Source organism: Pithys albifrons, chromosome 2, assembly GCF_047495875.1.
Source record: "Pithys albifrons albifrons isolate INPA30051 chromosome 2, PitAlb_v1, whole genome shotgun sequence".
NCBI classification, from domain to species: Eukaryota; Metazoa; Chordata; class Aves; order Passeriformes; family Thamnophilidae; genus Pithys; species Pithys albifrons.
The window spans coordinates 45,104,453-45,128,002 of NC_092459.1; the positions used below are offsets into that span (position 1 = coordinate 45,104,453).

At 37.2% G+C, this 23,550-nt stretch overlaps 1 protein-coding gene across 7 annotated transcripts in view; it reads left to right on the forward strand.

The window, feature by feature from the left end:
• ARMC2 (armadillo repeat containing 2) overlaps positions 1-23,550 on the forward strand; it is a 69,368-nt gene that overhangs the window by 31,714 nt on the left and 14,104 nt on the right. For all 7 annotated transcript variants that reach the window (XM_071548863.1, XM_071548867.1, XM_071548866.1 and 4 more), the window contains 4 exons: positions 910-1,012; positions 3,428-3,648; positions 10,732-10,877; positions 13,145-13,244. In XM_071548863.1, coding sequence (XP_071404964.1) covers positions 910-1,012; positions 3,428-3,648; positions 10,732-10,877; positions 13,145-13,244 — 570 coding nt within the window. The remainder of the gene's footprint in view (positions 1-909; positions 1,013-3,427; positions 3,649-10,731; positions 10,878-13,144; positions 13,245-23,550) is intronic.

The window sequence follows — 23,550 nt, forward strand, 5'->3', positions numbered from 1 at the left end:
AGAACAGGGTTATGTTTTTTGGGGTTTTTTTTGAAGGCAAGTGTAATTAATCTCTTTCTTTCATATTTCTGGTTAAAGCTCTCAATTAAGTTTGTACTTTTGAGCCTCTTGCTTCATGTTCTGTAATGTATGTATGGATGGGCACTGGTGAAAGGATGCCAGCTAACATTGTGGTGTAGACATTTTAGTCCTTTGTGCTTGTTTGTTGGGGGAGTTGTGTGTGCTACTTTAAGGTGCTGTAAGTTATTTTAATCAGAAGACACAGTTCCATACTCAGATACTACATGGATGTTAATTGGTGCTTATTTAAAAGAAAAAGTTCCTTTGCAGACATTTTTCTGTGGAATCTTTTAAAAATCATGAACATAAAAGAAATTGTTCTTGAAATACAAGAGAAAGGAAGACATATGTATTGTATTTTTACCACTTTAACTTTCCTTTTCACGATCTCTGAGGGACCATTAGTACATCATAAGATCTTTTCTGATACATGAGCATAACTTTCATTATGACATGTACTGTTGTACTGGAGTTCTTTGTGGTGTGGCCATAGATGCCAAACCAGTGATTTCTGTACAGAATTTTTCTGTACAAGTGAATTAAAGAAAAAACCTGCAAGTTATTCATATTCTACCTGCAGATTTATGTACTTACTACATTAAAATTTTATATATCACCTGTTATTTTAAAGTCAGTGAGCACGGTTTGCTAAATAAAGCTTAAACTATGTGTATTTCAGAGTCCTTTAATTCTGCAAACTTTTTCAGTTTTAGTGTATTGTTAGGGTTTCATATGGAATTTAATAGTTCTTCAAAAATACAAGTTTGCTGTGGTGTCTGAACTTCCAGAATGTTATGGAACACTTTTGCATGTAGATTTTAATTGTGATTTTTATATCTTTTTTTGCAGATGAAAGTGGATGGAAAAAATCTTCTTAGTGCTTGCAAGCTAGCATTCAAAATTTGCAGGAATGAAAAAAATGATGACATGGTTCAAAATGATAGGTTATTGGGTATGTATTCTGTTCTTGTCTATAAGTTAGGTGTCGAAATTCAATAGATTATTTGGCTTTCAAGAAATGTTCTCAGAGTTAACTTAGTCACAGATTAAAAATTGCATGCTACATGAAAGTAATGCTTGTTTAGTCCAGTGTTCTGTGTCTAACTAACGATGGTGACAGGGGATGCTGTTTAGGGAGAGCATGGAAGCCTGTGTGTTTTCTGTGGTGTTTCCCCTGCATCCCCTCAGCATCCTGAACTGTTTTAGGGGCATTAGATGGTGCATCCCTCTCTAATCCCTGTTTATAGATCTTTTCCTCATTAATTTACCTAATTCCTTTTTGAACTTTCTGATTCTGTCTGCTTCTACAGTTTCATAGAACAATTTCTGGAAATTCTCTGTCTGCTGTTTTAAATCTATATACTTTTCATTATCCCCTGTTTGTAGTTTTTGCAGGATTTGTGAGAGTTTCTGTGGTCATCTTACCCTTCATCTTCATGATTTTTTAATCCAGAGTCATATCGTGTATCTCTGTCTTCTCCTTTTCAATACTGAGGCATCTCAGCCTTTTAGCTTTCGTTTTGAAAGGATATTGTGCCATTTAGTTGTTTTATAAGCCCTGGTCTGTACCTTCCCGTAACTCCAGGAGTTCCTTCTTGAGATTTACAATACAAGACTGTCTAGAATTCAAGCTGTGTCTGCACAAAAATTTTATAGAAACAAAATAATGCTGAATGTGTTGTTGGCCATCATCAGGGAAGATCTCGAGAACAATTACCATCTTTTTTTATAGCTGCTGCTGCACATTGAGCCAATAGTTTTGGAGAACTGTCAGCAGTGGCTTTAAGATCTCTTCTGTGATTGTAGCCGTGTTTGTGTCATACACATCCCTTGTAAATATGAGAAATAAGAAGAAAATGACAATATATTGATTGAAAGTCATTCCCTTCACTGAAACTTCAGTATGTTTTATTAAGTAGGTCTTGATCTTGCAAGCCTTTACTTCATGTCATGTGTGTAAGTTAAGGCATATGTGTATCTGCTTAAATAGATGAGAGTATTCATGGTCTTAAAGTTTAGTATAAAATTGTTGTCAGAAATAAAGATAGCCTTTCTAGTAGCAAGGAAAGGACCCACAGAAAAGAAAACAGTTCTCATTGCTCAATTGATTTGGGATACTGAAAACTACAGTTTTGTAGAGATTAGCATCAAACAGCATCTGGATGAGGTGTCAAGTGGCTATGTCAATGGAAGCACTTTTGTTTTTGCTCTTATTTCCATCTTGATTCACTTTTCTTTCACTTGCTCTTCTTTCCCTGTATTTTAAAAACTAGTGAAGGAAAGAATATTCATGGTAGGGGTTTGTTTGTTTGCTTATTCCCTCTTTATGTTTTGGGCCCAACTCATCCAGGCAGAACACATGAACCTGCATTATCATCATAATTGCCCTGATCCCTGTTGCAGTCGCTGGGTTATAGATTCAATTTCTTTTTTCTCCTCTGGTCCTGTGAACTATTTATGTGCAGTGGAGCAGCTCCAGTAGAAGAAATAAGTTAATTGTTCATCTCTAAATAGACCACTACTGTTCCAGACTCTGATACTGAGCAGAGCAGGAACCTGAAACTGCGAGGTTGGGCAAGAGCCTAGAGTGAGTGTACATCATTCATACACACTCATACACTTAAAGAGGGTTTCAGTTTGGGTTGAGAGAGAAAAAAATTTAAAAATCTCTTTAGTTTTATGACATAGGAAAGTGTTTTTATTCAATTGGAACTTGATGGAACACAGTAAGCAGAAATAAATAAGTTTCAGTTACTAGAAGTTCAAAAGTGTAAAGCTGGTTAGGATGACCTACTTGTTTAGGATACTTCTAACAAAAGAATGTCTCAGTTTGCGTAAGATACACTGAGCTTGTGACAATTATCAGTTGTTAATTTTAATGTTTCAGTTATCTGACAGTGGTAGCATAAAACAAGACTTTTACAGTAACTTCACCTCCATAAAAAGTAAATCTAAAATGGCTATGAACATACTTCAAATGTGAGATTTGAATTAGATCACTGTACTTTTTAGTGCTCCATTTGAGATGCTTTAAGACATTTGATTTTTAAGGAAGCAGTGGGAATAACCTCTTTAGAATGTATCAAATTTAGTACAAAAAACTCCAGGCACACACAATCACTTTTGCAGATCTTGACTGAGGATTTCAGTGATTCCTGCAATGTGTTTACAAAAGTCAGGCCCATTCTTTTATTCATCAATAATTGTTTCTTGGATTCAGTCCAAATACCCAATTTTTCTAGCCCACTTATTCGAAATGTAAGAGTTCAGTCTGAGTTTCCTTTTCCCAGTTAATCTCTTCAGTGACTGGACTGTATCAAATATAAATGTTAATATTAAACTTTCTGAGTAACAATTTTTCTTCTAGGTTGTTTGCTGGAGGTTCTAAGAAATGAAGATCTACAAAAAAACAATGAAGCTTTCCTCTATTGCATGGGAGCTATAAAATTAATGTCTGGAAATGCAGTACTCCTTAATGAAATGGTCAACAAAGGAGCAGTTGAAATGTTGATGCAATTACTGAAGCAGATTAATAACATAAAAGAAAATGACATATATTTCTCCAACTTGGGTCACTTATTAGTCCAGGTTAGCATTTACTTTTATTTCTAAAAGTACACACTTAAAGGGCAAATTAAAAATTTAATTAGAGGAGATAAGCTAACCCTGTGTGCCATTGACAGAGTTGTACCTATCTTTTAGTAGACTTCTTTTTAAGAAATTTAATGAAGTTGTTCAGGACCTAAATTTAATTACCATAGATACGCCTGTGTAGCCAATTTTAAAGGCTTTAGAAATTCTGAAGTTAAGAGAAATATTTTTAGGTACCGAATGAACCAGTTTGTCATTATTACTTTATGTTGCTGGCAATGTTCTGGGTATTATAGTAACCAGATAAAAATGTGTTCTCTAAATTCTTTAGATTGAAATGATAAATACAAACTGTTAGCTATGTTTCTTTGACAAAGTGTTTTTGAAGAACTGTAATATAAGGAAAAAGTGGTTTCAAAAGCCAACAGTTTTTCAATCTTTTGAAGGCAGCAGACTCAAGCACCTTGATGACTGGTGGCTATGAAAACTAATGCTTTCCTCTAAAACTGTTTAAACCTCAGTATTTTAAAAACATTGTGAGTTTTTTGTATTTATCAAGGTAGATTCCTGGCATTTGTTTCTTCTGAGGACTTCATAGGAAAATATATTGGGCAACTTTGTGAGGTAGTGTTTGCACTGTTTGTCTACTAATGATGCCAGATTTCATTAATTCTTTACTAACTTAAAAGCAAGGGATTTTATACTTCTTGCAATTGCATGAGGAAATAGATAGTTTACACCATCATATTACTCTTACTGATTTTTATCTGTTTTTCTAGTGGTGCTCTGAGGTATGTCTCTGTAGAGTACAGTGTATAACCTTAACTATAAACAGACTGGGAGATGCTACGAAACACTGAATGAAATGGTGTGGCTTGACACTTACCTTTTGCTAAAGAAGTGGCAAATTGCTCCAGACTGGTAGAATTTGGGATGAAACTGAAAATTTTGTGCTTGTCATATTCCTATTTCCTTCCTTTCTGGTCCCATCATCATTAAGTTCCTGTATGAATCACAAAATTCTCTTTCATAACCATCTCTCTTTAGAACTGGACATGTTACCTTTCTTGTGGCACTATGAATTTTCCAAACAATTCTAAAGTAATCTGTGCCATTTTGTTGATAGCACCTTATATTCTATACAAAAATTGTATGTGGGATTTCCAAGCTTTCTTTTCCCAGACAAGATGCACGACTTCAGGGTTCCACACATAGTCAAGATTTTAATGACCATATTTTTCTTGAATGATGCTGGTTAGGCTTTGTAAATCCTGGTACTCCTGCAGCGGCACCTTAGGCAATCATTTGAGGGGTCCAGAGTAGATTCTGTTCTCAGTGTAATTTGCAAGATGGTACTGACTTAAAATACCTTAAGTATAATAAAAGTAAGCTTAGATGAAGAAGTAGAGTGTGATACCTCACCTATGGAAGCTGTGTGGTCATTTCAGTGAGTGCATGATCAGGTTGTATTTTTGGTACGTATTTTAAAACCTAAATTAGAGACATGTATCCTGTATCTTTTTTCATGTCTGTGTGGTTTATAAAAATATTTATCCTTCTGAGAACAAGAAAGGAATGGTTAAAGGCAAAGCATATTAATTACTGACATTTGATGGCTGCTCTTGGCATTAATATATATAATGGGAATGTTGAGTTGAAATGGAAATTTATGTTAGATATAAAAAGAAGTCTTTGTCAGTTGGGGCATTTAAAAATAACAAATTATGTCTGAGTAATAAAACTAATAACCAGTTTATTTTCAGCATTCTGACTGCCTTCCTGAACTTCCCTAGAACTTTGCAGAAATGTTTTTCTTCCATTATTTGCATTTAGTTTTTTAGATCAAGAGTTTAATTTGTAAATGTGTGAAAGGAAAATATTACATTTTGTGCCTTTTTTTCTTTTATCTCTCATTGTCTCTGCCTGCTTTCAGTACAATTGGAAGTGTAGCAAAACTATCTTATACAGTTTGAATAGACTGGCTGTTTCTCAGAAGGCCTTGAGTGTTTGTGGAGAAGTCATACTGACAATTGTCTCTTACTGAGGTTGCTCTTTCACTTGTTTGTGTTCTCCTCCATAGTAGTACAGATACTTCATTTTAATTCCTCTTGTGAGAAACTGCTGCTATGGAATTCCTGTGCAACTTTCTCATATCAGTCCCTTCAACAAGTCTATGTGCACTACTTCTTCCATGTGAGTTAATTGTTCGGTTGTCTTAGATAGATGAAGGAACAGTTCTGATTCCAGGGATGGAATATCCAAGAAAGTTTTTCCTGTGATTTATGTCTTCAGAATAGACATCACTTTTGTAGCATATTGTAACTTCTAGCAACGGATCAAATATCCAGTGACATACAGAAATAATGAATAAATACAAATCTTCAGGGATAGAGAGCAAATTATATTGGAGGAGAAAAGCACCTTAAATAGTCGCAGTGGTCTCTGACAAAGATTCTGCCATCTTTTAATCCTCATAACTGAAGCATCTCAATTCACTGGGACCAGGTCTTCATTCTTTAACTGTGTAATTGCACAATCACCAGGTGGCAGTGTAATACATAATCTTACTAGCTCCTTTTTGTGGGAATAAAGTCCCTCTCTCATTTCTTCGTTCTTCCACAATGAATTTTGTGCAGAGTCCCACAATACAGGAATAAAAATGTTTGCAATAATTTATTTCTCTTCCTCAACAGAGGACATGAAGGCCATCTTTGACTCATTTTGTGTTACTAAACCTAATAGTCTGGTTGTATTTGTACAAAATGTGATAATGCTTATTCAAAAGCCAGGATTTTTGAAGTGTCACTGACAAGACTTAACAAGTACTTTATTTTCCTTATTTGAAAAGCACTTGAATGTCTTCTTCTTTAAAAATAGCATTTGTCTGCAATTAAATTTTCTGTTTGGGTGAATTTGATCTTTCACATGGCAACAGAAGGATTAGAGCTGGTGGGGATTGCTGGAGCCAATTGTTATGCATTTCTCCCTGAATCGTGGTGTCTGCTTGAAGCCATCAGAATATCTCTAGAATTCATCTGCTTCTATTATTTTTCAAATTGTACTCTTCAAATTTCTGTTGCATATTAACTGTTCCTATGTAGATATATACTTCTATGAACTGCTGAATGTTACTGTCTTAGCACATTTAAGCATGTATATTATTTTGCATTGCTTTTCCTTTCCAATATGTCTTTGTATGAGAATGGCTCTTGATAGAATGTGCTGCTGGAGGATTTTGAACCATCTAACTGTCTAAGGCAGTGAAAAATTTTACTCCTTTTAGAGACCTCTGCACCATTATCTATTGATAAAGATTTCACTTTTTTTTCATTATCTAATATGTAAGTCCCTTTGCTGCAGTGAAAGCTCTGGTCTGTGTTTGAACAACACTTTTAATATGTGGTTTATCCTTCATTTTCTTTGTTGTGAGGCTTAGCTAGAGTTCAACAAATATCATCCTAGGCTGACTGTGAACATCGTGTATGTGAGCACTGAGTGGAGTCTTCTATGTCTGTTCCATTCGGCAGCATTTTTTCTACCAAAACTTTTGAAAAGCAAAGTATTTCATCATAATATTTTTATTAAAATATAGTCACAGAATCACAGACCATTCTGAGTTGGAAGGGACCCACAAGGATTATCGAGTCCAACACTTAAATCAGTGGCCCACACAGGGGATTGAACCCATGACCTTGGCATTATTACAACCAAGTGTTAACCAACTGAGCTAATCTCAGGGTCATAAATATGTTTCCAGTATTGTGTTAATTTCTGAAACATCATGACTTGAGACAGAATGTGCATCTGGAAATGTGGTTTTTTTGCAGTTGTTTAGTTAAAATTACAAAGAACTCCAGGTATCTTCTTGAAATTTGAGTGGTGTGGTGCAAATGGCTTCCATAGGTTCATTTTCTATGTATTCTGAATATAGTATAGATTTCATATTTAGTACTCAAACTAAAGCCATTTGCATATCACATTCACATTGTCACATATGTTTTTCCCCCCCTGTGCCTTGCTTCTCCATTTTGACAGATTTTTTTCTTCTTCTGTTGCTCCATTACAGACCATTGTGTGGTAACTCAAAACATGTTCACTTTCATCAAATTTGTTGAAATAGGACAGCAAATTTGAAAGCTACTGGAGAATGGACAGAGTAATGCATAGAATCCCATGTGCAAAAGCTCAAACACAACAACTTTACCTGCTCCTTGTCAGAGTTTTTCTTTAAAATTAGCAATTACCTATCACTGTGATAAAATACTTATTTTTCAGAGATTTTTGTGATAGCAAACAATTTGAATAAATAGTCTTTGTGCCTTGTCAAACGGCATTTAAAACCAAAGTAAAGTTAATAACTTCACTCTTTGAATAAGGAAAATTTCCAGAATTCCCATATTGACATGATTGAATGAATTCACATTCATTTTGTAGTAAGTTCTGGATTAGTTCAAGATTAACTTACATGACATTGCCTGTCTGACCTTGGCATTTGAATACCCTTACCTTGGAAGGCAACCAGAATATTTCAAAATATGCAGTAGCTTATTCATTCTGCATACGTACAAGTGTAAAATACTTTATGCTTAATATTAGCTCCTGGAAATTGAACAGTATCCTCTGAAAATATTATGATTTCTCAAAAATAAATTTGAATACTTAAGCTTTTAATTTGTGTATTGTTTAAATAGTGGATTTATCATGATCCCCACACTGGGGGCACTATCCCCTTCTCAGGGGTCTCCATCCCCTTCTCAGAGGTTTCACAATAGTGGATAACTTGGGAAATAATGTCCATGGTTAAATCCACCCCTCGGCCTTGTCCCCCAGCAGGTGGCCTGAGGCATCCTGGGCCCATTGAGCCAGGAACAACTCTCCCTTATGCCAGTCCAGGTGTGCTGTTCCTTATTAGCTCGGCCTTTGGGCACATGAGCATCCATATGATGAATCTCTACAGATTCTACTCAAGCAGCAGTGTCCTGCCACACACCAACAGCCCACATGGGCCTCTCTATGCTTCAAATAATCTTCTTTTATCAGTCCAGCCACCCTCAGAGGGGCACTGGCTGTCATCTACAAGTCAGTGTAGAGGTACAGTCTTGGCTAGTTTTCTGGTTCAGCAATGTCCAGTAGACTTGGTTGTTCTCCTCTTCCTCTTGGCTGGAGGCAGGGCAGCTTAATTGCTGTTCTTGGCTCTGTTCTGGGATCTCTGCTTCAACATGTGGACAGCTTTTTTACCAGCTTTCTTACGTTTTGATTTCCACACCTGGACTTCAAGCACAGAAGTACATGCACTGTCCCACCTCCTCATGCCTTTCCCCTGGTCACACAGGAAGGACGACAGTTCACCATGTGACTCACGCTTGGGGTTTGCTCTCTGTTGAGGTGAGGCAGGAGAGAAAGACAGCTTGGTTTGGCTGTAAGGCTTCTCCTTGCAGTGGCTACATTCACAGCAGGTAGGAGTTGAGCTGTCTGAACTCACAAAAACAGTCAGTACAAGGAATGAAACGAGGATCCAGTAGCAAGAGACCATTGTTTATATTAGATGTACCCAAGCAATGCAGATATCAAGGAATGTTTCTATAACAATGCTCCCGGGAGCCCTGCCAACCTTCTGGGACACTTGCTAGTGTCCTTCATTTCCCGGCCAACGCACCAATTATCTGTCCTGGGTTGAGCTGGCAAAATGTCAAGTGTCCAGGACAGAGTGAAAGGGTTCTTCCTCCCCCCAACCAGCCAAGGGGAAAAAAAAAGAGAGAGAAGAAAAACCCTCAAAACCAGGTTTATGCTGAAACTAACTACGTGTATTTATACAGAGAAGAGAAAATTATGAGGAAACTACACTATAACACACACTTACACAAGTTACATATATATATAACAAGGCATAACTTCCCACTCCCCAATTAATACAAAGCCCATTACTCTAAATTCATAAGCACTCCAAAAGACACTCAGCAAGAAAGAGAAAGTATAACAAAATATTTCTGCTTCCCTGATGCAAACAAAATGCAGGCACAGGCAACAGGAGCAGGGCCCAGCATAGTAGAGGAGCTGCTAGATGTCCTCCTCTTAGTGCAGCCATGATGGAACTAACTAAGCCACTCCCACACACTGGATTTTACACCCTTTGAGATGATGTAGTATGGTATGGAATACAATATTATTGGCTGGAAGAAGTCAGCTGTTAGCTAGCTCAGCCCAGCTCAAGTCAGCTGACAATTTCAGGCCTAATCTGAACTTTATAGCCTAAATTTAGGCCCACCTGGCTAAACCCATAACATCTTGATTAACTTCTTTTCTTTTTTATTTGAATAAATTTTACTGTATTTTAAAATCTTCTTAGTTTGCAACTTACAGTTATTATCAAAATATGTATTATAAATACATATTAATTTGTAAGACTTAAATATAAATTTTCAAAATCAGACATTATGCAAAAAATTACTTTAACCATCTACAACATTTCACCTATTTTCCAGTTGGTCTAGGGTTGTATACATGCATGAAAGGTTTCAAAAGGTATGAAAGATCATCTGTCCCTCAAAGGAGGAGGTTAGATTTTGCTGCAGGCAAAAGTAGCATCAATCTTTCATTTTCAAACAGTTATCTCAAATACACGGTCTTGTTGCTTGCACGTTTCCTGTTGTTATTTATTGGTGTGTGCATACCTGCAAAATGTAAACAGGGCATTCAGGCTGCTTTAGGTGTTATAAATGAGACATGAGCTTTATTCAATTTTCGAAGCAGTGTGTACTATAGAATCATAAAATCGACTGGGTTGGAAAAGACCTCCAAGATCATCAAGTCCAACCCTTGGTCCAACTCTAGTCCATTTACGAGATCATGGCACTCAGTGCCACGTCCAATCTCAGTTTAAAAACCTCCAGGGATTGTGAATCCACCACCTCTCTGGGCAGCCCATTCCAATGCCTGATTACTCTCTCTGAAAAGAATTTTTTTCTGATCTCCAACTGAAATTTCCCCTGACAGAGCTTAAGCCCGTGCCCCCTTGTCCTATTGCTGAGTGCCTGTTGTAAAAAGCTGTGATTAACAAATGTTTAAATATTCTGTATGCAGCTGACAGCTACTCTGCGAAACTTGGCCGAGTTGCCTCCGGCAAGGTGCCAGCTCCTCTGCGGCGGTGCCGCCTCTGAGCTCTGTGTGGCGCTGGAGCAACGTGTGAGTGATAAGGACGTGTGCACCTGTATCGTCAGGATGCTCAGGTACCTGCAGAGCACTGCGCCGGTTCTGTGCTGTCAGATCTCTGTTGCTGCTGCCTCAGAGGATGCTCAGGTACCTACAGAGCACTGTGCTGGTTCTGTGTGCTCTCAGGTCCCTGTTACTGCTGCCTCAGAGAAGGAAGGACCAAGCATTAAAATTGGAAGATTTGTATTGAATTGTGTTTTCTGAAAAGCTCTGTGTAGCTTTCAGTGATTTTGTGTGATAATTGTGTCCCTATTAATACCTACAAAATCGTTTATTTATGCAAACTTGGATTCATTGTGCCCTTTGAAAAATGTTTTATTGTATTGTGTCATTCTTTGATCCCACAGATTCTAAATTGAGATTTACCATTTCTTATATTTTAAAGCTGCATAAATTATTAGGTGTTTCTTCATCCTATTTTAGGCCATACTTAAAAAAAAAGAATGACAGAAATTACCCAAACTGAAGTTATATCAGGGACTGTGTATTGTGAAATAAAACACAGAAGAGAGAAAATGTCACCAGTGTTCATTGTTCTGAGCTGTCACAGAGTGGCTGAGGAGATTGAGATCAGGGCTTGAGTGTGCAGAAGGAAGTGCTGGAAGAATCTCAGTTTTATGAGCAGCTCAGTGGATGCTTCCCAAGTTGTGCTTTTGAGAGGGACATCAGCATGAGGGGGTCACCAAATAGATCATTTTGCAGTCTGAATAGTTTCTTAGTTAAAAATTATAAAGTGCAGTTATCAAGCACCAGATTGCCATATCCTATGCTAAATGGTCTTACAAACAATTTAAGGATTTTGAAGAAGTTGTGAGATCAGCTGTTGGTAATTTCAGGAGTTAGTTCGGTTATAAGCATTGTTTATGAATGATGTTCTTGATGAAGTATTTGCCATTGCTGCTTTGTTACTGGTTTGAATCATGTTGCCCATGGCTCCATATTCACTGAAATTCTGCTATGGACTTCTGTTCAGCTCCTCCAAATCATCCATCACATTCTCCTTTCTGAATGAGATCAGGTGGTTCTTTGAAGGGCTGTCATTCCTTCCCCTCCACAGGTGAAACAGGCAGATCTGGTCCTTTGCTACCTGTAAAGCATGTGAATTGCTTTCCAAATTCCATGCCACCTTCTCCTCTTCTATTTCTAATTTTATTCCTGAAAGTGAGTTTAAGTAATGATTACAGCACTTTGAACGTATATGCTGCTTCTAAGGAGAGAGTGGTTTTTTTTTATTTTGAAAATGTCATGAAAAGTGGGGTAATGGGTTTGTGATTAACTAATCAATACTTACACTGTAATTCTGATAAGGACATATTAAGGACTTCTAGAATACAGTATGGAGCAAAAATAATCTGTCTTATTTAAAGTTTCCTAGTGCTTCAATTTTTTTTTTCATAAGTTTAGAACTTCAGGCTCCAAGGATACAAATTAGCCATAAAATTAAAAATGTAAGCTTTCAGGAAACTGCAGTCACAAAAAAAAGTATACTGTGCAGTACAGAGCTCAGATTTGAATTTTGTTTTGTCTTCTAGTAATACAGAATGATTATTCTTTTCTCTCAATCAATAACTTGAGGCAGCTTCTTTTTAGAGAATATTTTTAATTTATTCAGATTATTCATTTATCTAAGTCTGTAAGTCTTCCTGTAATTGGTTGTAATTGAACATCAGCATGGATGTTTCCTGGTGTTAACTCCATGGGAGGTAAGAGGTTCTCCTAGGTTGTTCTGTTATTGCAGTATTTCTGGAGTGACTGAAGCATGTCCAATTCTCTGTTTTTGCAATGGTTGAGGTGAGCAGTGTGGGGCTGTGGCAGCTGTTGGGGAACGTGCAGAGGTGGAATCGTGTCTGTAAGGAGGAGCGTTCCCTGTGTGTGCTGGGGAGAGGTGTGTTCTGTTAGTGCTGTCGCGTGGGCTCTACTAGACAGGCAGTAGGAAGAGACCCTTTATTTCCTCTCCTATCTGACTTCCCCCATCATCTGGAGATTGCAGTTCTCCCATTTAATGCTGGGAAGTGCTGGTGGTGTGGCATCCTGTGCCCATATGGCAAGCAGGTTGAAAAGCTCCTCATGTTCGCTTCTTCCCGTAACTCACTGTGGCAAGGATAGCTGGACTTCTGTTGTGCTGATGTAACTGCATATGCCTCTGCTAGAAGTCAGAGTATGGCATTCACTTCATTTCTTGGAAAATACAGCTCTGAGAGTCATAAGCAGAGTGAGTTGTAAAAAAAATAATTTGTGGAAAAAGTAATTACATTCATTTATGTTTTATTTTTTCTCTTTGTAGCAAACTTTCTTCCTACAGTGACTTCTGTGCAGCTTTAGCAGACTGCTCCAGATGTTACATCTTATTTTTAGCCCTACTAAACAAACACCAGAAGCAGCAGGTCAGTTTTTTCATCTCTTGATTTTTATATATTAATCCTCTGATGTGTATTATTGTGTATAAGCTCGTTTTCAGTGACCTACTTTTATGCATTTACCAAATAAAAATTTTAAATGGTTGACAGCATTTTTAAGTAGTAAATAATTGAAACGAAATAATTTAAGTTAAAAATTCAAAACAATACAGGGGACAGTTGATTAACTTGTCTGTCCTTTGCATGTATAGAAATGGTCATTTGAGTACTTTTTTTTCCTTAATTTTAGAAAATACTTTTTAAAGCAAGTAGTTTATTTGAATATTTAGTAGAAGGCAATTGTTGGTATTTCTCCTGCCCTCCTCTCCTGCAAAACAAGTGAGTTTTCTAGCATTAAGGAGTGGGAAAGCAGAGGAAAATATGTTCCTTGTTAACTGCACAAGCTATCAAGATGTATCTCTCCTCTACCAGAGAAAGTCATATACCTGGAGTACCACATTTGGGACATTTGTGCAGATATAAGTGTTTAGTCTTTCTCAAAATGCATCATATCATAAAGTAGAATTCTGAGTATAATTGCTGTGCTACCAACTTCATTAGAATCCAGAACTCAGGTATTGCTGTATTATACTGCAATATCATAGTAATCTGTCCTGCATTTACTGGAGCACCGGGCTCTTGGAGTTTGTTGAAGGATCACAGTCTTACAGATTAACATCCTGGTAAGAGTGGGGAACAAATTACTCAGCTCTATTACCAGGTAAGTTGTAAAATGAAAATAATTTTTAGATAAGGGATCTATGTTCAAAGGTGGAACAAGGTTTCAAAACATAGACCATTAAATCACATGAAGATTATTCTCAAAAGTTTCTTGACTGCCTCAGCATCTAAACTAGTTTGAGGACATTTAGTTATCCTATACAATTTATCTCAGGGCTACTAATTCCTGGAGATTTGTTGGAAGGAGGTCTTTTGTGCTGCTATTGTTAAAGTGAGTTAATGAAGGTAACCAGCTGGTTACACTGAACAATCTATTCTTTCTCCTGCCAAATGCAAAAATAATTTTTCACTTTCCTGTTTACCTGAATCCCTGTTTTCTGTGATAATACAGATGGAAGAGGAACAAAGATTAAGTTGTTTCTATTCTTCTAAATGTCTGCTGAGTAACACTTCTGCAGCATATCTGAGTGTTTCTATGTTCAGGCTGCTCTTGCATTGTATGGTCTTTAAAAACACTTTAGTCAAATACTGTGTAAATGCTATGCAAATAACATGAGAAATACCAAAGGCATGGTATTTTCTTAGACTTTCAGTTATTCTTCTTGTGACCACTGTATTAAAAACTCAACCAGTTATGAAACTGGGATAAGGAGCTTAAATTAGATAACATCTTCCTCCCAAACTTAATCTGTAATTTTAAGGAGAACTTTTTTAGGCTTCTGAGATAATAACTTTGTGTCATAAGAGATTGTAGACTCATATATACCTTCAAATTGTTTTTTGTCAGGTAGTAGGATTTAGGTTCTTGCTTGTCTGCTTTGTTAAGTGGTCCTAAAATGCATCTTTCTTCACTACATTAACATTGCTTTTTGTGTTAAATGTTCCGTTTTTTTAATCAAAATACAACTTAGTTAAAAAGTAGCTTGTGTATTTAAAAAGCTTAGCTATTATGTTGTGATGATTATATATGCAGCACCTTCAGAATAATTATTTCTTACTGCAGTTTTGAAACAACCATGCAATTGTCAGTTGTCAGCTTAGTGAAGCCCTGCAGAAACAAGAAGAGGGACATAGATAATGTAACGCACCACTTTTTCTGTAGTGTATAATAAACACTTGAGCTGTGAGGAGTGTCAGTGTTTTTCCTGAGGTGTAGTTGGCACTGCTAATCTTTGTTTTAAAATGCTGACAGCTAGTGACTTGCAGTGTGAGTTGGTATGTGTTGAAAAGAAGTCAAGTAACAGCAGTGTGAATAAAATTGTCTGCTGTGGAAAGAAGTAAAGAAGAGGATAAATCATCATTGTTAACTGAAAGCATTGAAAGTCCTCAGGACTGTAAATTGATACATGCAAAAGGAAGTATTGTGTTTTCTTAATTTTCAGGTTGCAAAGTTTGTGGGATCAGTTTTTTTACTGGTTAGAGACATACAGGGGAAAAATAGATGAAAAATAGCATTCAGACTTTCTCAAGTGCTTTCATAACTGTGACTTTAAAAATAAGTATTAAATATCATGAAAGTAAAAGTGTGAGCACTGGAAATAGGATTAATGACTTGCACCCACACCACGCACTGAATTCCACAGATACCACCCAAATAGCCTCTGTTCTTCTCACCACACTGCAGTTTCAGCTCTTTTTTTTCTCAACTTGTTTGGTCTCCTGGGTAAAAGAGTCAGAAGGAATGGAACAATAGTGATTTAAACTCCGTGAGAAAGACTTTTGGAGAAATTGAGTTAGCAAGACTTGCTAAATTCCTTGTGTCGTTGTCTTAGGTAAGGAATACAGAAAACTGGAAAGCTGGATGTGCAAGGTAGGACTGGGGGAATTCAATGGTGCTTTGTACACATGTGAAGTACATGTTTGTGGTTGGTTTTAGAGCTTACTTGTGTGAAGTAACAGAAAAGTCCTTGGTAGCTGCCACATGCTGTGAAAGCTGTCAACAGTATTCTTATAGAGCTTCTGTCTTGCAGGTTGAGCTTTTGTGCTTCTGTTTCTAGTCAGCATTGTAGACTTCTGCCATCTTGAGAAATCTAGCAACATGCAGCTCCCCTTTCCCACACTGTTATCATCTCTGAACTTTTCAGATAAACTATATAAATGGTGACTTCCTCAGGCTGTGGTTAATGCCATAAGTCACAAGGAGGCCATGCTTTTGAACAGGACGTTGCCTAAATAGGGCAGTAGCTTCTGTGGCACTGCCTGAGCTTAGGTGGCCTTTTGGGGCCCTGCCAGATCCTGTATAATGTTTTATGAGTTTGGAGCCTGTTTTCAATCCTACATGCACAAACACAGGGTGTGATACTAAAATATGTATAGAAAAGTCCCTTTATACTTCAATGTAGCCAACTTATAAACTAGGAAACATTTGTTTAAGAATCCAGCATCACTGGATGCAGCAATTGCCTATTCAGCAAATTAATAATCACATTGGATCACATTAACGGTTCATCCAGTCTGTGTTCACACTTGCCAATGATGGAAGTCAGATGTCTAAAGAACAGTGAAAACAGAGCAGGCATGTATTATACTTCCTGTGTATACTTATCAAACCTCCAGCTCTTTCCAGTTTGGAAACATCCTCAGCCAGCTGTGTATGAAATAAACCTCAACTGACTCCTATTCTGTGAGATTCTAAAGTCTCTGCTCTATGCCATGTAAATATGTTAAAGGTCCATTGGCAAGGAGTTGCCGTAGCAAATAATTCCTTTTGCTTGTTTGAATTTGGCCTTAACTATCTTTATCTGACACCTACAGTTCTTGCATTGAAAAGGCGGTGAATATTTAAGCCCATTGTTCATTTCACACCTCCTTTGACTTTCTAGGCTTTTTGAGTTATCTCTTTTTCATGCTGAAGAGTACTTGCTTACTTAGTCCTTTCTGATATAGAGACTACTCCATACCATCATGTATACATGTTGCTTTTTTCAGGACATTTTACAGTCCTAATTCCTGTCTCTTTTTTTGAGAGGAGGAAACCAGAACATGGCAACATGGCAGTTAAAAGGTGGCCATATCATTCATGCATGCCTGCATGAATTCATTTCCCAATAATTCATAGTATTTTAGTTGCTTTCTTGACTTCCTGAGAACATTAAACTCCCATGAGGAATCTGTTATTAGGCCCCAGATTGCTCTCCAGGTGGTTTATGTTGGTTCAGAGTTGTTTCATACATGAATGTATTTGCTCTGGTTTTTTCCACACATCATTTCATGTTTATCTGCATTTAAATTTCATCTGCATTATTTGATTACCAGTTGACTACAAATCCTTTTTCTGCTCTTTGGTCAGCCTTCATCTTTCCTACTTTGAATATCATAGTGAAATCAGTAAACTCTCCCATATTGCTGCTGCCACCCACTTCTCTATGTTGTTTATGGGCATGTTGAACACAACAGATCCCAGCATATAATGCTGTGGAATTCCACTGGTCATCTTCCACCATTGCAGGAACTGCCAATTTACTCTGTTTTTTCATCCTCTAATCATTTATCTATACCAAGGCATTTTCCCTTACAGCATGACTCCTTGGTTTCACTAGGATTTTGGTGAGTGAGTCTTAAAAGTCTCCTAGGAAGCCACATGGATGATCTCAGGTGGGTCTTTTTTATGCATATTTCTTGATCCCTTCAAAGAACTCAAGAATTGCTAAGTCAGAACTTGGAAGTCTTAGAACCAATTGTGTTTATCTGGCTGTCCACTAATTTTTTTGTTCTTTTTTGTGATCTGTATTCGTTTTTCTGGTCCAGTCACCAGACTTAAATCTCACCTGGGACTTTTTTGGGAGGTTGCAAATTGCTGTTAGTAATTAAGCTATTTAATTAATTAGTTCTTTTAGAACTGTTGGGTAATTATCTGATTCTGATGATATGTTACTCCTATTTTGTCAGTTTGTTCCTTAAAATTATTTGTGCTTGCTTCAGTTCTGGACAGATCCTCTGATGAGTCTTCCATGAAGAAGGCTGTAGCATTGAGATCTCCACAGTGGCAGAGTGGGCATATATGAATGCAAAGAACTCATTTAGCTTCTCTGCAATAACGTTGTCTTCTCTGAATGCTCCTGTTTTATCTTGATCATCAATTAGTTCTGCAGATTCTGACAAACCACCTGATTCTGATATGTTTGACAAGATTTTTTATTATTTTTGCATCTCTTACATCAGTAAGAGCTGCTCTAATTTTCAGTTGCAATTTGCACACTGGTTTACCTGTTTGATTTACCAACCAATTTGTCTGAAACAATTTATTAAATGAAGAATAGACTGATGTTACCTTGTCATCCTCTCTAAGGACATGTCTACATTTATTGGGTTCACTGTGCCTTGGTCTGCCCAGCTTTCTTCCCAAATGCCTCTGTCAGGTAGTGGGTCCCAAATCAGCTTATAATCTTCTGTGAGCAAGCAGAATTCCACTTGTAAGACTTGTTCTTGTCTCCACTCACCCACATAAAACCCCCAAAGCACTCAGGGCTGTTGAATGCCCTTTTTGCTCTTAGGATTGCTGCAGTGGGGAAGGTTGTCACAGATGAGGCCTTGTAACTGCAGGGAATTTTTCCGCTTTGTTTTTGACTTTATTTATTAAGCCAAGGCTTATCTGCATGCTGTGGCTGGTCTTTCTGGCTGGTATTTTGACTGGCTTGTGGAGAATTCTGTGATGAGCTCCCAAGAACCTGTTTCAGTCAGTCATAAAACATAAGTCATGTAATACTCAAGGGCAATCGCAGGCTCTTCACAATATGGTGTAATGCTGCAGCTATGTTTAGTTCAGATATACTTGTTTGCCTTTTGTATGCATTCAAGAGTGTTATTGGTACTCTGCTTAGTGATATCACCGTCTTAGGAGATACCAAAGGTTGTTTTTTATTATTGTTGTTATTGGGGGTGGTGCTGTGTTTCTTTATCTATTGCTTGCTTCCAAGGAAATGGTCATCAGTGCTGACCTAAGTGTTCTTTGTGTTTTGGTTGCTCATTTTTTCCCTCTGTGCCATCCCTCATTTGGGCTGAGGACAGCTGTTGGTGTGACAGCACCATCATGTCAGAGAACTTCTCCAGCTTCCGAGAACCTTACAGCTGAAAAAAAAAAGAACCCCAGTCCTTTCCTGGGTTATCATGGCATTATTTTGCAGTCTAATTTGTTGAACTGCCACACAAATACTTTCTTGATCACAAATACTGTGGAAACAGTGTAGGAGAGAAACCAAATTGTGAATGGAAAGGAGATTGAGTGCTGTTTATGCCATGGCTTCTCCTGAAGTGCTTGTCAAGGTAACCCTACAAAGAACTTCCATTGATAATGTGGGTCATTTCTCCTACATTTACAAATACACGTTTTCAGTTGTATTCCTTCTCCATCCAGATCAACATTATAATAGTGCCTAGGACAGTGAAAAAAGGGGAATGTGGTAATTCACCATTAAAGATCAAAAATGTAAGATTTGTAAGATTTTCTCCTGTGTTTTGTGTGTTCACATGCATATTCATTATTCATTCTCTCTGAATTAGCCTTTTTTTTCAAGAAGAAAGTATCAGCTTTAGCCTAAATATTCTGACAGCACTGAAGGAATTTCTCTGCCGAAAAATGTGAATCACCACAGAAGGTCACTCTTTCCCTGCAGTATGATTTCTGACAGTATGCTGAGCTGAGAGTGTATTTGCATCTTCCTAATACTTCAGTTGTGATTTTTTTCCTTTTTTTTTTTTCTTTTTTGTCGGAAAGAAAAAGCAAAAGTGCAGAATATGTGATATGTCCTCTGAGTATAAAATTATCAGGAACACAGAGCTCAAAGTTTGTAGTCAACAAGCCTTCCATTGTGTGTATCATATATAAACCTGCTGTTCTGATGCATCAAAAGATGCAAGGGAATGTGTGTCATTGCTAGATAGGTAAATATTAAAATATCAAATCAGAATAATAAGAAGATATTACTTCCTAGTGAGACAGACACTGTCACTAAAGTATGTTGCCTTAATTTTTGGTATTAATTTCTACAAAAGATGCTGAAAGCCTGGGAACACCTCTGAAAAGAGCAAAAGGAACGATTAGAGTTAAAAAACCCCAAGCAAATTTATTTATCGATGACAAAGGTCAGACTATTAGCAAGTTGCCTATTAATAGAATCTACACAAGGAAGACATTGCTGTTAGTAGATCAGTCTTTAATTTAGAAAAAAAGAGCTATAAGAAATGGTGGCTAACATTGTACAGTTTTACACTAGTAATAAGAATAAAGATTTTAACCTGAGAGATCAGTAATCATTGGAGCAATACCATGGGGGATATGGTTCTCAATGTTTTTTCCCATTCATTTAATTTCTGAAATATTTTTTTTAGAGAGTTACACTGCTTTTCATCAAATGTTTTTCTGGTGACAAGGTGCTTGCTCTTCTCTGTTACCTTTCCCAGATCTCCAGGTGTCCACAAACAAACCCAAGAACATGAGTTCTTCATTGCTAAAAGTCACTAAGCTCAAATGAATCCTTTTCTGAAAAGTTTAGCTAAACAGATCAGATTTTGATGTGTAGAAATCATCATTTGATGTGTAGAAATCCTGTGGTGTGGATACACAGAAGTATAATTACATTCTTTTAATAGTCTCTCCTTATCATATACATCTATATATTCACATTTGAGGGGAGGGAAGGAGGTTCCCTTTTTACTGACAAAATACTCCCTGCTATCACTGTGGCAAAGCTTCTCTTTGCTCTTTATTTCACATTCCTCAGTTGAGAACTTCTTTATTTGCTTTTAATACTTCCAGGCTATTCTCCACCACTGCCTGCACATTCCTCTACTCACCCCTCTCCCCTTTTTATTCTTTAAATTCAGTTTCATTTTGTATCAGTTGTTATTTGTGGGTTTGAACAGGAATTTTCACATCTAGAATGTCATTCAAGTTGTATCCTGACTGTGCTTGCAAGAGTTTAGTTCCAGGATGGTATAACTGCTATAGTTTTGTCTATAAGTAGACTATCAGACCCTGCAAAGAAAACTCCCAGATTTTCTTTCCAAGATGCTTAATAAAACAGAAATTTGGAAGTGAACTGTAAATAAGATTTGAATGAGAAGCTGGGCAAGGGGTAGAGTTTTGAGTAACTCCACTGAAGTTTGTGTAACATGGAGAACAGATTTCATTTACAACTGAGGATTCAATAGGAACTCAGCTGCTGGCATCTGACCTTTCGTATTTTCCCTCCCCTTCTGAGGGCCCAGACACCAAATAAAGTAACAACAGGTACTTGGCCAGCATGTGCAGACTCTGGAATGGACTCCTCTTCCTTATTTATCTTATTTTAATGAGAAACTATTGACCTAATTTGCTTTCCTTTCTTACTGATAAGTAAGCCTGTACTGTTTGTACTTCTGTTCATCAGGCTTTACACTGAAATGCAGGTATACTTTAATTGCCAAGGTAAACTCTTGTCAAGTTCTGTGACTCAGCAAGTACATGAGGTACCTTTGCTACTAGGGCAGTGCAAGGAATAGATTTTTAGAGGTAGATAAGGAAAGAGATCTTTCATATCCTTGAGCAAATGTGTATGTTGCTGTTGCCAGAAGAGTAAGAGTTAAATGCTGATGGAATATGTGGTGCCAGTACAACCTTAAAAACCAAAATATCACAGTTTCTTCACAGATAGCAAGCAAAGAAAAAAACATCTTCTCCAGTTTTTCTGGATTTTTTTCTTTAAGTTTATTTCTATAAATGAAGTTGTGAGGTCTCCTATATAGCCTTCCACTCAGGTTTGGGTACACTCTGTGGACAGCATGTCTCATGTGAATGCCTCACAAGAAAAAGATGAAATAACTGAGTGTAATTCCTACCTTTAATCTAATTTGTCTTTAGTGTGATACATGTTAAAACCTCCATATTATATAAATTGAACTGAGAAACGTTTCTGTAAGTGTCCAAGAATGTCTGAAATTACATATGCAGGTAATACTCCAAACATTTATGTATACATAGTAATCTCATTTGTTATATGGAATTTTTTGCTATGTAAAAAAACACCCATGGGCCTTGCACAGGTCTAGTCTTGCAAGTAGTTTCAAAATGCCATTCAACTTTGCATGTTTGGGGTTTTTTTACACAGAATCTCTGAAATGGTGTTTCTTACTCTGTCAGTGCCTACCCATGAGCATTAAAAAAATAGAGCCAAAACCAATACAAACCCTTGTGCATTGTACTAGTCAGGAGAAGTCATACCAGCTTTTGTCTTTGGCTCTGTTAGTTAAATTTTCACTGGAAGATAATGAATCTTCGGTACTGTTCTGTTAAAACCGGATGTGCTTAGCTAAAAAAAAAAGTATTTTATAAGTTTGTTTTGCCAGGCTGTAGGTGGAAAGCACAGTTGAGATCACACTTCTCAAAATATCAGTTGATTGCTGTGCAGTACCTGTTTGTCTGTTTCCTGATTGGATGGAGCTGTTGCTGGGCTGATACCAGTTTGGCCAAAATTAGAAAGTCAATATAAACGAGTCAAACTAGACTGCCTGCTTTTTTCAGTTCTCTCTTCTGATTCATCAGTTGTTTGTTTCATATTTTTACAGCCTTTGTGAATTTGGTGTTGAGCCAGCAAAGGTGAAAGCTCTTCGTGGTTAGTCAGTAAGAATTTTCATAAAAAATTGTTGTGGTGACATTTAGATGCTAGCAAAAAAACATGATGCCTAGTTTAAAAAAGTGGAAGTAGGTCCTACAGAGTCATTTTAAAATTAAATAAATGGATGAGAGAACCTTTTCCTCACCTACGGGACTGTTGCTTCTCCTGTATGATGATAGCACTCATGTTCCTGGGAGGATGTTATTGCCAATGCCTTGTGGCAGAGGCTTGAAACCTGGAACTTACTGGTGAAGGCCTGTGTGAAAGAGAGACTTGCTGCTTACACATCTTTTTTTCCTTCACTATTTGTATACTTCAGCAGAGTTGGACTGTGCCTGGTTAACTTACATTGTTAATACCAGGGAGGATTAGAGTATGTGTAAATATAATTATGATACTTGAAGAAAAACCCCATCTAAGTTGTTTAGCAAAATTTTGTGTTAGTGCAAATACAGCAGTTTAGCAGCTAAGATGCCCTGATGTACTTGAAGAAATGCTGTTACTTCACCTGCACTGTTAAGATAAAGGTATAGACTCTTCTTTTTGGGCATGAGTAGGCTTTGATGCAAGTGACAGAGGCAGATGTTTTAATTGGTTTAAACTTGGGTCACTTCACACTCAGAATTTACTTTTTTCTTGTCACACACTGGTGGGTAAGAAAAAGATGGGGATGTTGTTGAATGCCATGCAGTTAGGATCCACTAGTCTTGCCACAAAAAGCTTTATCTCAGTATGTACAAAATGAAGCAGCGAGAGATGTAATTCTATATCCTACTGAAGGTCAGGCTAAAAAGTGCTTTAAGAGAGCAACTTGGTTAAATCATGAGATCTCGAGATACCTGCACCTCACTTAACAGTGATAAGAATAAAAGGGTAGGAAGAGCACATGCAACGAAAATTTTAAAAAGAAGGGCACAAAAGTAGATGCAACCACAAAGGGACATAAAAAGAAACAAACCCAATTGTTATAGTACAGTGAGAAGACAGTAAGGAAATAGTTGCTCTGGTGTTCAGTAGAACGT